General features: G+C 37.6%; 1 protein-coding gene across 2 annotated transcripts in view; it reads left to right on the top strand.

Moving 5' to 3' along the window:
* RhoGAP5A (Rho GTPase activating protein at 5A) overlaps window positions 1-17,409 on the top strand; it is a 335,224-nt gene that overhangs the window by 126,495 nt on the left and 191,320 nt on the right. For both annotated transcript variants that reach the window (XM_068230716.1, XM_067158364.2), the window contains exon 5: window positions 5,125-5,376. In XM_068230716.1, the coding sequence (XP_068086817.1) occupies window positions 5,125-5,376 (252 nt within the window). The remainder of the gene's footprint in view (window positions 1-5,124; window positions 5,377-17,409) is intronic.

The raw sequence follows: 17,409 nt of genomic DNA, 5'->3' as shown, positions 1-17,409 counted from the left end.
TGTGGCCACCAATTATGCTTGCTATCATGTTATCCTTAGCTGACTTCTTTGCTAGATTCAATTTCCTAGTAAGTTCCTTCAATTTCTCCTTACTTCCACAGCCATTTCTAACTCTATTTCTTTCCAACCTGCACCTCCTTCTTAGTCTCTTTACTTCCCAGTTATAATATAGTGGATCTTTACCATTCCTTACCACGTTTAAAGGTACAAACCTATTTTCACATTCCTCAAGAATTGCTTTAAACCCATCCCAGAGTCTGTTTACATTTTTATTTACCGTTTTCCACCGATCATAGTTGCTTATTAAAAACTCCCTCATGCATGTTTTATTAGCCATGCGATACTGTCTAACAGTCCTAATTTTAATCTCTTCCTTTCTTTCACATTTATTTTTAATTACCACAAAAACAGCTTCGTGATCAATAATACCATCTATTACTTCGGTTTCTCTATAGAGCTCATCTGGTTTTACCAGCACCACATCCAGAATATTCTTCCCTCTAGTTGGTTCCATCACTTTCTGAATCAGGTGCCCTTCCCATATTAACTTATTTGCCATTTGTTGGTCATGCTTCCTGCCGTTCGCATTACCTTCCCAATTGACATTTGGTAAATTGAGATCACCTGCTATGATCACGTTCCTTTCCTTATCATTTCCCACATAGCTGATTATCTTATCAAATAATTCTGAATCAGCATCTGCGCTACCCTTTCCTGGTCTGTACACTCCAAAGACATCTAGCTGCCTATTATCTTTAGAAATGAGCCTTACCCCTAGAATTTTGTGCTTGTCATCTTTAACTTTTTCGTAGCTTACAAATTCTTCTTTCACGAGAATGAATACTCCCCCTCCTACCTTTCCTATCCTATCTCTACGATACACCCTCCAGTTCCGTGAGAAAATTTCTGCATCCATTATATCATTTCTCAGCCATGATTTTACTCCTGTCTAGTGGGAATAGGTGCTGAGCGCTGCGCTTGAATGTGTTGGTTCCACTGACTTCACAATGGGTCTGTGTTACCTGTGAGTAGTACCACTATATGAGGAAGACCATGGGTCTAGGCTCCGTGTGATTAGTGAGAAACACCATAGGTTCGAGCATTGCCCGTGATTAGTACCACGATGTGAGGAACACCATGGGTCTGTGTTGCCTGTGAGTGGTACTGTAGTGTGTGATACACCATGGGTCTACATTGCCTATGATTAGTACTACTTTGTGAGCAACACCATGAATATACGTGACCTGTGATTAGTGTCGTTATGTGGGGAACACCACAGTTCAAGCCGGTGCCTGTGATTGTGAGTACTACCCGTATGTGAAAAACACTATGGGTCTGTGTTACTTGTGAGTGGTGTCATTGTGTGTGATAAACCATAGGTCTACAATATCTGTGATTAGTACTCTTATGAGGGGCCAGTGACCTGGATTTTTGACTCCTTTAGACAACAAGCATCATCTCAAGAAATAAGGCATTGTGAATTGGATCCACTGCTTGTTTTGGATTCATGGTCATTTTTTCATCTTCATTTGTTTTAGATTCTAGTCGGTAGATACATTTTGAAGTTTTAATTATCGTTTCATTTTGTTGCACCTTGTACCATTAGAGGCCAATGACCCAGCTGTCAGGCTCCTTTAAACAACAATCATCATCATTATCATAAACAGTTCTGGTAATACATTAAGTGAGGTTACACATTTTTTAGGCTTGTGGTTTTAAATTGATGTAGTACAGAGTCACATGGATGATTTTTGTCATAAAACAGTTTATCGAAATTGACTTACTTAATTTAGAGTAGAATGGAACCATGTGACATTCCATTAGGGATGTCTTGATGTATTAGAAGGAAGTACAAATTTGAGTGAAGTTTGTTTTCCAATTCAAATCAAAGCCATGAACATGTCTGAACAAGACTATAACATACAATTAGCGCTGTAGGTTGAAAAATGGGAAAGTATGGCTGTGTTGATATGAGACTCGCCCCTAGTTGTGGAGCCCATGGTATGTTGCTGGTGCTGTAATAGAAACCACAATAGCATGTCAGTGTGCAGACGTGAGTGAAAGGAGAGGAGAGGCGGGCAGTGGGGGGCATGGTTGTCTAAGGTGGGACTCAGGGGTTTGGAGGGTAGATAGGTGCTGGAGGGGTAATTGAAAGTATTACAAAGGAGAGGGTTCTGGCTACTTAATTTTTGTTTATCAAAGATCGGAATTATGAGATCGAATAAGGTGTTCGGTTTTTCAGATATGTCGTTGAGATTGAAATATTGCTCTAGATGAATGGAGCAATTTTCCATTATATTAATAAGGCCTTCATGCTTAATTTGGTCAAGGATAGGCCCTTGTGATGCACCAGCTGTGAGACGTTTCATTCTCTGTCTTCTGTATAATAGAGTGCGATCTTTCAAATAGCTTCTCATTATGCACATGAGATACTCCGGTTGTTTGAAGGTTTCTTGAAGCGCTTCCAACATGTCATTCCACCTTGCTGAATTGAAAGCATTCTTAACATCCAAGGTCACAAGAAGAGTCACTTTTCGAGAATGATGATTACCCGTTTGTGTGTGCTTTTTGCTGTGTTCACTACTTCTTGTACTGCAACAATTGTTGATTGTCCTCGTCGAAATCCGTGTTGACGATGAGATGATCGCCAGCTGATTGGAATGCTGAGAGTCTTGGCTGCAGAAGTTTCTCTAAGCCTTTTCCAGCAGTATCCAGCATACATAAAGGCCTATAGCCTCCAGACTTCCCTTTGCTTATTAAAACTAATTGAACTATTTTCCAGCAAGCACTAACCCCCCCCCCAATATCAGGCAGTTGTACATTTCTAGCAGCAGCTGTGGACAGAATTCTGTTATCTAGTATCTCTGCTGGAATGCCATCTGGTCCTGGAGCCTGTTTATTTTATTTCTAACGGACCTAATCGCTGTCGTCAACTCTTCTAATGGAAAAAGTGTTATATCATCTATGTCCTTCTCGTCTTCGTCATCAATACTATCAGGTAGATCTGGGAATAGTGTGCTCACTATATCCTCTGCGGTTTTTTAGTACATAATGGGATTTGAGAGATTCCCAGGTTTCTTCATAACGATCTTATAACCTAGTCGCCATGGGTCGTCATCCACTTCATTAGCCATTTTCCACCATTTATCGACTTCACACCTTGTAATTGTATTTTTAATTTCTTTCTTCGCTGACTTATCTTCTCTGTGAGTGAGGTATTGTCTTGGCTGACTCGCACTTTCTGTGTCCTCAGTCTAATTCGCATATAACGTCATTTCAGTTCAGCAATTTCTTTGGTCCACCAGTACACTGAACGTTTTCTGTTTCATGGTGTGTTTTGGGTCAGAGACAAATCACATGCTCTCTGAATGAGCTGCTTGGAGAGTTCAACACATTTCTCGGCCACTTTATTTCATTTCCCTTGCAGCCATAACATTGTTCTGTTATACTCTCCATTCCCTTCTTTAAAACCCCAAGAAATTTATTTCTGTCCCTACTATCTATATTCCACCGTGTTGATTTACACAGTGCAATATTTAGCTGTGGAGCTTTATTAAGAACCCAAAAAATAATGTCCTGGTGATCACTTCCGGTGTATTCCTCAATCACTCACCGTCCATTAATTTTTGACACAGTGTCCTCCAAAGCAAAAGTCATATCCGGTATAGTTCCTTTACAACCTGGTTGCTGAAAGGTTGCCACATTTCCAACATCAATGACCATTAGACCTGATCTGGTGGCCATCTCCATAGTTAGTTGCCCTCTAGAGTCTGTCTGTGGCATGCCGCATTCTAATGCATGGGCATTGAAATTACCAGCAACTATTAAGTTGTTGTCCGTCCTTTTATGTTACTCCATTAAGAAATAGCAGAGATAACACACAGAGAAAAGCAATAGGAGAGATTGTGATAGTATAAAGTGATCAATTAGAAGACAGCAGAGTCTAGTTCGCAGAGGGGCAATATGCTGGAGAAGTATTCAGGTCTGATAAATCTTCCATTGGAGCAAACAAGGTACTGTTCGAAGTTGGACTTCTTCTCTCCTCTGTAATATACACCTAACCTAAACTTACTACTGTACTGGCAAAGGAAAGAAAGAGATAAGACATAAACATGTGTTTATGAAAAAACCAAAGGTTCTAATGAAAAAAATAAATAACTAAATTTATAACAAGGAGAAGAGTTTATAGACCATAAATTATCTTTGGAACGTACTCACAAATGATTGTATGTGAAGGTTATCAACATACCTCCTTCCTAGCGACATTCTTGGGATAATACAATTTACATACTTCAGTACCAGTGAAGGGTTAGGGTCCCTACTCATTGTTTTATCAGGAGAAAACTATTGGCAGAACATCCCCTCTGCCTCAGAAATGATATATTTCTATTTTATTTTAAAATAATATAAAACGCACCACAGAGAAAACACACACAAAAAAGAAAAAAACAGTAATCTCCAAAAGGAAAAAAGATAAGGATTTGCGCAGGAAAATCAAATGGCTATCCCCAAAAGAGCCCAAAAGTAAAAAGAAAAGGTTACCCCTAGGCTACACTAAGGCAAGACACAAATGGAATGTAAAGGCAGATCAGTAAATAAAACATTAATCCAGAGTAAAAGAAAAACTAATAATAATTTAAAAATTACAGCTTAGGGAAGACCCACAATGTCACCGGAACATGTAATGGAAATATACAGTAAATAAGCAGCTGGCGCAACGTCAGTGCCAACGTATATTGCAACGCCGCACTTCTAGGTGGACCAGTGAGAAAACAAGAAGCACATGAGGAGGATGTCATTAATGTTATAACATTCCAATAGTGCTTGATTTGATTAGAGTGTGATTATGTTATTTCTAGAACAAAACATGTCATTCTATTATAATTAACAATCGTATGTTTTCTTTTTGAGGTATTTTCTAAATTTTATTCATAGATTAGTTTTGACAGAATGAAGAACCTGACAGTTATAAATGCTCAGAGAAACTCACTTTTGTGCCACCCTGTAGTATCTGAACTATTCTAAAATTTATTTCTTAAAAGACTAGTTGGAATGTTTTAAATTTTTGTTTTGTTTTTAATGATTCTACAGAAATAATGTTGAAGTATTGCCTGGTTGTTTCAGATTGTGGATTTAGTGCTCATAGTAAATGCTCTGAGAAGGTACCTTGTGACTGTTGCCCAGACTTAAAGCAGCTACGAGGAGTCTTTGGCATAGACTTGACGACATTAGTGAAAGCTCATCGTACAACTCGCCCATTTGTTGTGGATAAATGTATAGGTGAAATTGAAAGACGAGGTCTGGATTCTGAAGGTTTATATAGAGTTTCTGGTTTTGCTGAAGAAATTGAGACTCTAAAAATGGCACTGGATAAAGGTAAATTTTTATCATCATTATCTCTCTTTTCTACTTCATTTTTGCATATCCTGCGGATACAGGGTTCACTGTTAGGACCTCACATTACCCGTCAACTGAATCTTTAGGACACTGACCATCAACTTGCCTATTATTGATCTGCAGTCTTTAGTTGCCTGTATGGCTGATGGCCATCGATTCACAGTTCTGGCAACACGTCCATACCAGCGAAAACTCCCTTCGCTCATCATCTTTAATTGCCATCATTCAGTTTCTTTTGTGATGTGATTGAATCTGGATAACAACTCCAGTGGAGCATTACTATTCTCGTAATAGTTCAGGCAATAGGGGATTTTACCTGGAAAAATTCATGGTAGTTCTGGAAATTTGTTTTCTTGGGTGGCTGAATCCAAATTTTTAGCTTTCTACCAAAAATTCCTATCACAACCCTCCAAAATTTTGAGAAAAACCTCCAAAATGTGGACTTTAAAAAACCTGTTTTGTGTTTTTTTAATAATACTTACAAATACAGAAAGTAGACAAAATATTCAACAAAAAAGATCCGGTGGGTGGGTGGGTGGGTGAAATTTATGATATAAACAAAGAACATACATATGAGCTATAATGTTACTAGCGGTTGAAACATGATTCATTTGTACAGAGCCTAGGTTTTTGCTCACATCTAGCCAAAAAGGAGAACAGAGGTGCATTCCATGGAAACTGAAAACTCTTTTCTCTTGAAATTAGGAATATACGACATTACGTGATTGATTGGAAAAATTTAACTTTCCCGTACTAATAAAAAGTTTTTAAAAAAGAAATTGAAAATTTATTATAAACCTAAGTTTGTTTTTTGGGATATATTTGAATAAAAGCTGGTTGAAATGTTCCGTCCTATGCCTCGACTGCAACAATTCATGTGGGAATATCCCTGATGATATTGAAGATCTGGATGCAGATGATCGACAAGAAGTGGAACTCAAAATGTTGACTGAGACCATTGAAATGGCGTATGGCTTTTCGTGCCAGGAGTGTCCGAGGACAAGTTCGGCTCGCCAGATGCAGGTCCTTTGATTTGACTCCCATAGGTGACCTGTGCATCGTGATGAGAATGAAATGATGATCAATACGACACATACACCCAGCCCTCGTGCCAGCGAAATTAACCAATTATGGTTAAAATTCCCAACCCTGCCGGGAATCGAACCCGGGGCCCCTTTGACCAAAGGCCGGCATGCTAACCGTTCAGCCATTGATCAAGGTAATCAGAACATTTCGGAAAAATCATATGAACCTGAAAATTCAGCTTGTACAGAGCCTGGAAAAAAGAAAAATTCCAGGTTAGTCGTACTTTACCTCTCTGTCCCTTTTTCTATCAACCGGGTGAGTTGGCTATGCAGTTACGGGCGCACAGCTCTGTGCTTGCATCCGGGAGATAGCAGGTTCGAATCCCACTGTCGGCAGCCCTGAAGATTGATTTCCATGGTTTCCCATTTTCACATCAGTCAAATGTTGGGGCTGTACTTTAATTAAGGCCACAGCCGCTTCCTTCCCACTCCTAGCCATTTCCTCTCCCATCATCGCCATAAGACCTATCTGTATTGGTGCGACGTAAAGCAAGTTCTTAAACAAAAATTTAGAGGAGAGGAAAATAATAGAAGGAACTACAATCTTCACAAGCGAGGAAGTGAGAAAGGCCATCTCAACAAGCAAGGTGAACAAGGCACCAGGAATAGATGGACTCTGCGCAGAACATCTAAAAGCTACATTAGCCTATCTAGAACCAGTGTGGGCAATGCTAATGAACAAGTGCGTGGAATCCAGTAACATACCCAAAGCATGGCAGAAGGCAGTCATAAAGCTGCATTATAAAGGACAAGGGGCACAAGCAAGCCAGAATGTTATAGAGGTATAGCCCTGGAATCTATGGCATTTAAAATAGTCACCAAACTATTAACATAGAAAACAAGTAACCTGATGGAACCACTTTTACTTGATGTTCACTTTGGATTCCGGAAAGTGAGATCTACCCTGATAGTGGCGAGCTGTCTGCTAAAGGACATACAAGAAGGAATACAAGCCCACGGAAAGAAGTATATAATCTTCATTGATTACACCAAAGGTTTTGACACTCAGTAGAAGGAAATTAATCGAGAATCTGGAAAGCTTCGTGGGACGCTCGGATATGACAAATTTGATAGCTAACATACTAGCGGCAAATCAGTGACAGGGTATCCCAATCAGAATTGATAGATCAAACCATCGGAGTGATACAAGTGGACCCATTGAGTCCTTTATTCACCGAGCTTGATAGCTGCAGTCGCTTAAGTGCGGCCAGTATCCAGTACAAACCATTATTCTCGTCATTATTCCATATTGAAAAATAGCTAATCACAAAGTTTATACAAGGAGTAATTTTAATACCACCTATTCAATACAAATTTATTCCACTGTAGTGTGGTTAAATACACATGGAAATTATCAGAAATTTGAAGGGTACATGTTTTGCCCACTATTTATTGGGCATCATCAGCCTCAATCAATCTTAAAACACACATGGTCTAAGGAGTCATAGTAACTTACGTAAAATTTTGATGAATATTTACAAGTGTTAATACTGTGGATGCAAAATGTTTACAGTACAAAAATATTGAATAAAACAGTACTATACTAAAATCACATTGAAAAATTGAAATGTTCATCTAAAAGTAATAGTCAAACATTGTTTTTAAAAAGTAATCCATGTCTGACACTGAAGTGGATCTTTTGATGAAAAGCTTGAACAATATATATTACATTAGGAAAACAGAATATGAAAAATAAGGAGTCAACAGGATAAGAACAAGACGGTTAAAAGATACAGTATATGCTCATGTTTGAGGCCAATATATTTAAAATAAAGATGGAAATAAGTAGCTGAATTGAAGGCAGTATAGTTTAAGACGTCTTGGAAAGTTGGATAAAAATCGTGGTATGTCGTGAAGTGCTAAAAAACATAGAAGAATTTGCCATAAAGCGCTGCTAAAATATCAAATAAAAGAAGGTAGGCTGGACGACAATTTCGTGTAAGCAGGAAATGTCTCCTGTAGACGTGGATGTCCGTAGTAAACACTGTTGTCAATCTGGAATGAAACGGAAAGCTAACTTGACGACAGGAAATTAGGCAGAGAATATATCACTGAAAACTGTATGTTGATTAATGTGTACTTGCTTATTCTCAAGATGTAATGTATGTCCTAATGTATCTGCGGCGTTAGTCTGTTTGAAGTTCCTTTATTTTAGTGTAGTATCGACGCTGTGCAGGTGTTGCGGAATGCTGAGGGGAAGAGGAAGTACTGGTAGGCGGAGCCACACGTGTTGTAGCCAGCATAGGAGGGGCGTTACTTGAAGGAGCAAGTATGGCGTTGGTATTTAACGAAATAGAGGGAGTCTTTAATTCTAAGGATTTAAATATCTGAGGGACTTTACTATGGTTTGGGTTGACCGTATTCAATAAGGCATTAAAATATGTAGCGGACTTCTGACTTCCGTGCCGTCATTAAGATTATGATCTTTATTATATGTCCGTTCAAGAAAATGTAAATACTCTCTAATTCATTCAGAAGTTTACCTTTGCCTGTATTCCTAATTATTGTGAGATCTTTTTCTATTGTAATGAACTGGTGTCCAGTTTCCTTCATGTGGGTGCTCATTGTCGAGTATTTATTATGTTTTTCGGCATTGAAATGTTCCATGTACCTTATATAAAAGCTGCGCCCAGTCTGTCCAACATAAGATTTTCCACACTGAGAACATGTTAATCTATAAACTCCTGAACCTGAATATCTGTTATTGTCGTAATTAATCTTATTATGATTAAAAAATATGTTTTGAGTTGTGTTAATTGTTCGAAAGGCTACGTTCATATTATGCTTACTGAAAGTATTCGCAATTTGGTGGACCACTGGGCTACTAGAAGCGAAAGTGGCGTACTTAGTTCTTTTTGGTTTGTCGGGGTATGAGATTCGTGGATAACTTATTTTTGATTTTGTGAATTAAGTGGTTTACCATCTCGACCTTAAACCCATTAAGTCTGGCCAGGTTTCTTATGTAGTTCAACTCATTCCTTGAGTTAGTAGGGGAAAGAGGGATTCTTAGTGATCTATAAATTAAACTATGAAACAATGCTTGTTTCTGGGAGCCAGGGTGTAGTGAGGAATTATTTATAGTTATCGGAGAATGTGTAGGCTTTCTATATATTTGAAATTCAAAAGTGTTATTGGTTCGTGTAACTGTTATGTCTAGAAAATTTAAGGAACCCTTGTCTTCATCTTCCTTAGTAAAACTCAGGTTAGGGTCGATATTGTTTAATTTTTCCAAAATTTTGCTACTATTGGTAACATCTTTATCAATCATTACGAATGTATCATCCACATATCTCAACCATAAGCAAATCCCTTTAATATTAGTTTTTATTTTTGTGTGTTCAATTGAGTCCATGTAAATGTCAGCTAGGATGCCCGATATTGGGTCACCCATTGCGGAATCGTTCTGTTTATACATTTTTTTTGTTAAATGTAAAATAATTGTTGTCCAGAACAAAGTTCAGTAGTTTCATGTATTCATCGATCTCCTTTCTACTGAGGCCACTATGTTTATAGATGTTATCATAGATGATGTTAACTGTGTCACTAGTCAGAATATTTGGGTACATATTAATCACATCAAAAGAGCATATTGCTTGATTTGGTTGAAGATTAAATTAGCTTAAAATCTCACAAAAATCAATTGAATTCCTTAAGGGCTGCTTGTTATTAAACACGTAATGTCTTTTAAGGAAGCCATGGACGTACCTAGATGCTTTATAAGTTGGACTGTTGCGGTATTTAATAATAGGACGCATTGGAATATCATTTTTATGTACCTTAGGAAGAGCTCTTGCCACAGGAATATTCGGATTCATATTTACGAGTTTCTGTTGATCTTGTTCATTAAACAGAAATGTCGAATTCTTTATTATTGTCTTTAAGTTAGGTATGTTGTATCTTACCCAGTGGATCTTTATTAACAACCACGTACCCATTACTGTTAAAGAAATCCTCTGTTTTTTTAATATATGTTTCTTTGTCTAAGAGAACTATTGATCCCCCCTTGTCAACCTTAGTTACCACAATGTTGTTTTCCTCTTAGTTTTTAAATTTTGTATTAGTGTATGTCGTCTGATATCAAATTTAGCATTCAAATCTTCGGATAGCCTAGGAACTTTATTCTTTCAGTTTTTATGTCGCTTTGTATTTCATACGGGAGTTTAGAAACGTTGGTCTCTATTTCAGCCACTGTGTTAATGATGTCTACCTCTTTTTTCTTATTAGGCCAATTGTATTTAGGGCCTTTATTTAAGAGATCCATCTCTTTACCTGAAAATTGTGTATTAGTCAAATTTACGACCGTAGGAGTGTCGTTGTCTAGAGGGTTTATTCTCTGTCGATCTGTACTTTGTTTAGAATGTTGTGTTTGCGATGCTCTCAATTGCATTAGTTTCTTATCCAGTGTCGCCTGTTTCTTATTCAACAAGTGCGTTAATTTTATATCTATGTGTTGTTGGAACGATTTCCATTCTAATGGGACCAGTACCTGGGCCACTATTAAATGTGTCTTATAAAGTTGTAAATTTAATTGCGACTTCTTTTTATATAATGCCTTAATTTCATTCTTTATCCAAATATAATTTATTTTATTTTATTTTGAAGTTCATAAAGGCAGTAAGGTAAGATGTCAGCGAATAATCAAGCTAATAACAAAGATAGCAAAGCCCAAGAAATTGAATGATGTGATATATGCAGCAAAACGGTAGTAGATAATGACAAAGCTATAGAATACTATGCCTGTAATAAATGGCAACACTTTGAATGCAGTGGTCTCACGAAAGGAGAATTCACTGCGTTAATAGAAAAAATAGTAGACTCACGTGGTTGTGCACCGAATGTAAGACTAGGATTCTGGAAAACCCAAGGCCAAACATCGACACCTCGGATGGAATGGTAAGTAAGATGCAGCAAATCCTCGATACATTGGAAACCAAAATACAAGATAGATTAAAAATGGAAATAAAAACTCTACAAAATGAATTAGAGATACGCATCCAATCGACAAATGTAACCAAACTTAAGGCTCCAACTCCGCTGACACCTAGGCAGCAAATACCTACACGAAATATGGATAATCATCTTGCGGCTCAGAGTCATCAAGAGATGGAGGAAGAGTATCAGGGAACAAGAGGAAATGTGATCATGGTAAAAGAACGGACTGATACAAGGAATTATGAGAAGATTTCTACGAAAGAGGTTGCTGAAGAAGGTAGGAAGGTACAGGACATAGATCAACAAGATGTAAACAGTCAGATTCCATGGACAGATATGAGATCAACAACAGATTAGAGAAACTAGGGAAGATCAGAATGGCAATTTTAAGACCGCGGAAAAAATCGGGTGGCTATATATAGGTAGAATCCCACAATGCATAAAGAAAATTTAGTAGATTATATAAAGAGTAATGGAATAATGGAAATCATGGAATGCAATCAACTGGAATCCAAAGGCTATTGCAAGTCTTTCAGAATTGGAGTTCCATTTGACAGTCTCAAACTGGTAAATAACCCTGATTTCTGGCCAAAAACGTATTAGACAATACAATTTTCGAGGCTCAAGGTACAATGGGGTCATCCTGGAAAACAACCACAGGATCTCCTACAATGGTAACATGCGACAATAAGGAAGAAATGACTTCAATGCTGCTCTGGAATATTGAAGGCCTAAAAAACGCTACCTCAATAATGCCGATCAACATATTAATTCAAGACATCATAATATTAACAGAAACTTTTCTTACAGAGAATATTAACAACTTTGGTTATTACAGCATACATACCTTAGCTAAACAAAATCACCGTGGAAGACCGAGTGGGGGAATAACATGCATGTTCAAAGCAAAACTGGCCCCCGTGAACATTATTTATATATTGGACAATGTCATAGTTATTAAACTGAAATATGTGACAATTATTGCTGCCTACTTCCAACCAGAAGTCATTATGGAATCACTAAGTGAAGCTATAAACAAAATTAAGAATAATGAGGCAGTGATCGTTGCAGGAGATTTAAATTGTAGAATAGATAAGCCATCAAGGAAAAGCAATCTAGTTATCTCTCACTTGCAGGAAGATGGTTTTAATTTAATCAATTATAACACAAATCTAACATACTTGTGTCACAATGGCAGCAGTACAATAGATCTGTTATTTCATAATAGCCTAATTGAAGTTCACTCGTGGAAAATAGAGGACAGATGTTTAATAAGGAAACACCTTCCAGTAACAGCTACATTTAAAACAATACCCGGATACAAGTCTATAAAACAGAAACATCCAGAAAATTTCTCACGGAAAATTGTAATAGAGAAGCTACCAACTTTGGAAGAACAAAAGACACTTATGCAGAACATACTTCAGAAACCGTTAGATGAAGCAACTAAAGACATAGAAGGAAAACGCAAACAAGCTGTTATACAATCAGGAAAAGCACCAGGCGAGCTCAAAAGTGGTTTGACCAAGAGTGCTACAAGCTGAGGGAGAAGGTCCTTGAATGCCTACATAAAGCAAGAGAGAAAAGTAACCCGATTGACCTGAATCTATATACGGTAGAAACGAGAAAGTACAAATAGCTTTTGAAAGAGAAGAAAAAGGCATTCATTGATAGGGAAGCAATGATAATTGCTGAAATAGCTCGCAAAAACCCATTCCATTCGCAAACTGCTAGAAGACCTCATTTCCCAAATGATATCCCAATGAAAACTTGGACAGATCATTTTTCACGCATTTTGAACAGAGAAAACCGGCCGGTGGCTATGGAGATGAAAGAAAATATGGATAAACTCATGGAGTTTCAATATGTCACAGAAGATAAAGTAAAGGCAACCATAACACAACTGGCAAATCAAAAGGCAGCAGGTCCAAACGGTATTCTAAACGAACATATAAAATTGTCTATGGAAGCGTTTTTAGGAATATGGGTGACATTATTCAACACCTGTATGGAAAAAGGAAACATTCCCTATGAATGGAGAGAATTCTATATTAAAATCCTTTACAAAGTTAAAGGAGAGATGGGATCTCCAGATTGCTATAGAGGCATAACGCTAGAGAATAACCTGTTAAAACTATTTACCAGTTTACTGAAAAGGAGATTGGAGGAAGAAATCAATGACAAGATTCCTGATCAACAATTTGGTTTTTGGAAAGGAAGATTAACACTCTACGCTGTAGCAAATTTGTTGGATAACATAGATGAAACTCTACGACACCCTAAACAGAAATTCTATGTTGTCTTTGTTGACTATAACAAAGCTTTTAACTTGATAAATAGGAAAATTCTAATACAAAAACTAGAGCTGTTGGTAGGAAAAAAATAACAAATTGGTGACTATTATAAATAATATTCTGACCTCAAAAAGCATTATGATAGATGATGGGACAACGAGGTCAAAAAGCATCACTCAGACAAATGGAGTCTTACAAGAAGACCCATTAAGCCCACTACTCTTTAATGTAATCACTTAAGATATTGTCACTGAAATAATACCTAGGAACTCCCCAGTAGTACTATAGATGTATGCTGATGACATGGTCTTAGGATCCAGTAATAAAGAAGAGTTACAGATAGTAATAGACAACCTGGAGGAATGGGCAAAGGAAAATTATTTTACTTTAACATTAACAAGACGGTACAGATGGTCTTTAGAAAGGGTGGAAGATTAGCCAAATCTGATAACGTACTTCTCAGAAATGAGAAACTGGAAACTGTAAATCATTTCAAATATTTAGGAATACATCTACAAACAACCAGAACGTCATTTAGAATACATATAAAGGAAAGAGCATTAGCAGCTATTCGTAGTATTCCAGACATCACCAATCCAGAGTTACTGGACATTAAAACAGCGTTATTCTTATTTCACTCAAAGATAGCACCGATTGTAACATACGGCATACATTTAATTTGGACACACCTTACATCCAGAGACCTCGAACCATTAGATCGTGTAAAAGCAAGTTTCTTGAAAAAGGACACTAGCCGTTTCAAAATTTACTCCTACAAGATTAGTTTATGAATTTACAAAGGAAACTTTCTTCATGTCTGTCTGTCTGTTAGTTCATCAGCCCAGAGGCTGGTTGGATCCTCAAATAGCACCACCAAAGGTTATGCGGTTATAAGGAAACTGCAAAAACCAATGGCAGCACCAAAATGAGGCGTACTAGGCAAGACGAGGAGTGAGGTAGGTTGCCATTGCTTTCCTCACTGGGCCAGAAAGTGCTATTGCAGCACGACTGACCCTATGAGCAACACCTTTCATAACACTCAGATGCACTAGTAGTGCTCTGAATGTCATTACTCAGCACCACCCATACCCCAGCAGCTTCCATATTGTCACAGCCATGGATGAGACTGGGACTTCGGTGGAAGCTACACTTTACACTGGCCTGTGCTAAGAGATGGATACAAAAGTACTGTATCCATCAAGAAATGGCAGCAGGCAAACTTTCTTCATTGAGGATCTTAAATCAAGATTGCATCTACCAACAACCAAAGCTTCAGAAAAACACCTAAATGATAGGAAGGAGAAAAGGGCAAATATGTGGGAGGAATTTTATTGCACCGACTCAATGATAAATAAGGAATGGACTCAAACCAACTATGCTCTTAGACACACAGTGACTCGGTTTGTTGTGCATGGATTTCATCATTGTATATGTGAAATAAAGTCCTTTCACTTACCGGATGAACACTGCTTTTGTGAACTTTGTGGTAAACAATGTGGGAGATATCACCTACAGGACTGCTTGAAACGAACAAAATCTACAGTGAGATATAGTGAAGAAAATTAATTTGTATATGTATTTATTGGCCATTGGCTGCAATAAATCTATTATTATAATAAATCTATTATAAATTGAAAAGTACTCCCCCCCCCTCTTTGATTTCTTATGTCATTTTTTACAAAGAAGTATGGGCTCGGGGACTTTCAGATGCTGTAAAGAAGAATGGGGAGGAGGAGAATTTTGGAGTAAGAGCTGGAGGGTGGAGACGGCAGAGCAAACATAAACAACATGAGTGGTTAAGCAAAGTTGCTTAACTTTGTGTATATAGCCCCATGGTGCACAGGCCCATATTAACAAGACGTGCATGCAGCCTCCCATTCATTACACGTCAAAATGTCATTGGATTTTTTTGTTGCAAATTTTGTCTACTTTCCATATTTCTAGTCATTAATTCCCAAAAATACACACACAATTTTTTATTTTAAATCCATCCTTTTTGGAGGGGTTTCATACAATTTCAGGGAGTTGCCGGAGGAATTTTAGGTGGGAAGTTGAAAATTTGGATTCAACAGTCCAAAAACCATAAAGTAAGCCAATCTTCAGAACTACCATGAATTTTTCTAGATAAGGTCCCTATTGCCTGAAGATGGATTATCGCATCCAAATTCGTCTGTCGCATAGAACACTAGTGAATCATCATCATCATTATTTTACAGTTTCAGTTTCCTGGGTACTGTAGGCGAGCCTCTTCCACTCTAATGACATCCTCCTGTGTCCTTCCCCGATCTACAATCTACAATGTCCATCTTCATGATGGCCATCCAGTGGGTTTTCGGTCTTCCCACTAACCACTTTCCTGCTACATGTCTCTCCAAGTTAACAAGTTCATTTTTCCTCCTGCACATTTTGAGTAGAACTCTTACAGTATATAGTCATCATCATCATCATCATCATCATCGTACACATACAGGTGCTGGTCCATGCCACTGATTACTGCATTGGCCTTATATAAGATGATGGTTTTTTACATTAAAATATACCATTAGATACCATAGTTGCCTTATATGCATAGCCAAACATTTGAAGACCTATTTTTGTGAAGGTCTGTTTGTATCATTTCCTAATTGAACTGGCTTATATAGTGGGAGTCACCATGCACATCACAGCTTAGCCCATGAGTTTATTAACTTTTGATTTTGTAGTGGTCCATATTGATTAATATCTCTTCTCCAGTAAATTCACTATTATGTTTGAAATCAGCTTTGTCAATACTTAAAAGTTATCTGTTTAATATTTTCATAGAATTCGCTATTAGAACAGTAAAAGAAAAAAACCTTTTCCGGTTGGTGCCACAAGTGTTGAAATAACATTTGAAACTCTCCTTTGTCATCTTTTCTAGAAAATAACTGGTTGACATGTTCTGTTTTTCCCATTTAACAACATTAACTTCATTAACAGACTTTCAAGAAAATACAGTTCATCAAGGTCGTTCATTTGCTGGGCGACAGAGAACCGTACTGACTATCAGCATGTCAGAAAATGCGCACAGTGTAACCACCTTTGTTCTGGCGAGGATTTCGGTCGTACTCGTCAGAACACATTTTCGCCAGAACTCGCATCAATAGTAACCGTAGCCTAAGGCTACATTTGTAACATTTTTTACACCAAGTGTCAAAACTTTTCTCTTGGGTCAGGAAGGTGTAGACCAATGTTACTCCCTAGCTCTGCTGTCCCATTCACATAAATAACAATGGAATTTATTGAAGCCTGCTTGTTGTCCTAAATACCACATACCTTCAAGTCACTACCTACATCCCACCTGTGCTCATGATATATGTTTTTGTTTAAAACAGTTTGCATTGTGATATCATTTTATTTTAGTGAAATGGAGTGTGCCACCGGAATCAAAGCTGGAATGTTTCCGTTATGAAGTAGTACAGCCTTTGAGCTCCTCTTAGAGGAATCCACAAACAATTTCCATTCTTCTGGATTGTAATCCCTCCCTAGCTGTTCTATTAATCCTGGAATGTCACAGCAGTTGGTCAGATTATCTTCCTTCTTGAAATATTTCCTGAACTCATTATCTGTATGTCTATACAATGAAAAGATAGTTCCAGGCGCAAGAAGATTTTATCTTTCAATTGTGACACTAGCAGTTAATTTTTTTTCCTTTGTGAGACCAAAGTCTCATGTCAAATCAC

The sequence above is a fragment of the Anabrus simplex genome, chromosome 1, assembly GCF_040414725.1.
Source record: "Anabrus simplex isolate iqAnaSimp1 chromosome 1, ASM4041472v1, whole genome shotgun sequence".
NCBI lineage: Eukaryota > Metazoa > Arthropoda > Insecta > Orthoptera > Tettigoniidae > Anabrus > Anabrus simplex.
The sequence above is the reverse complement of the archived record's forward strand: the minus strand, read 5'-3'. Positions and strand labels throughout refer to the sequence as shown.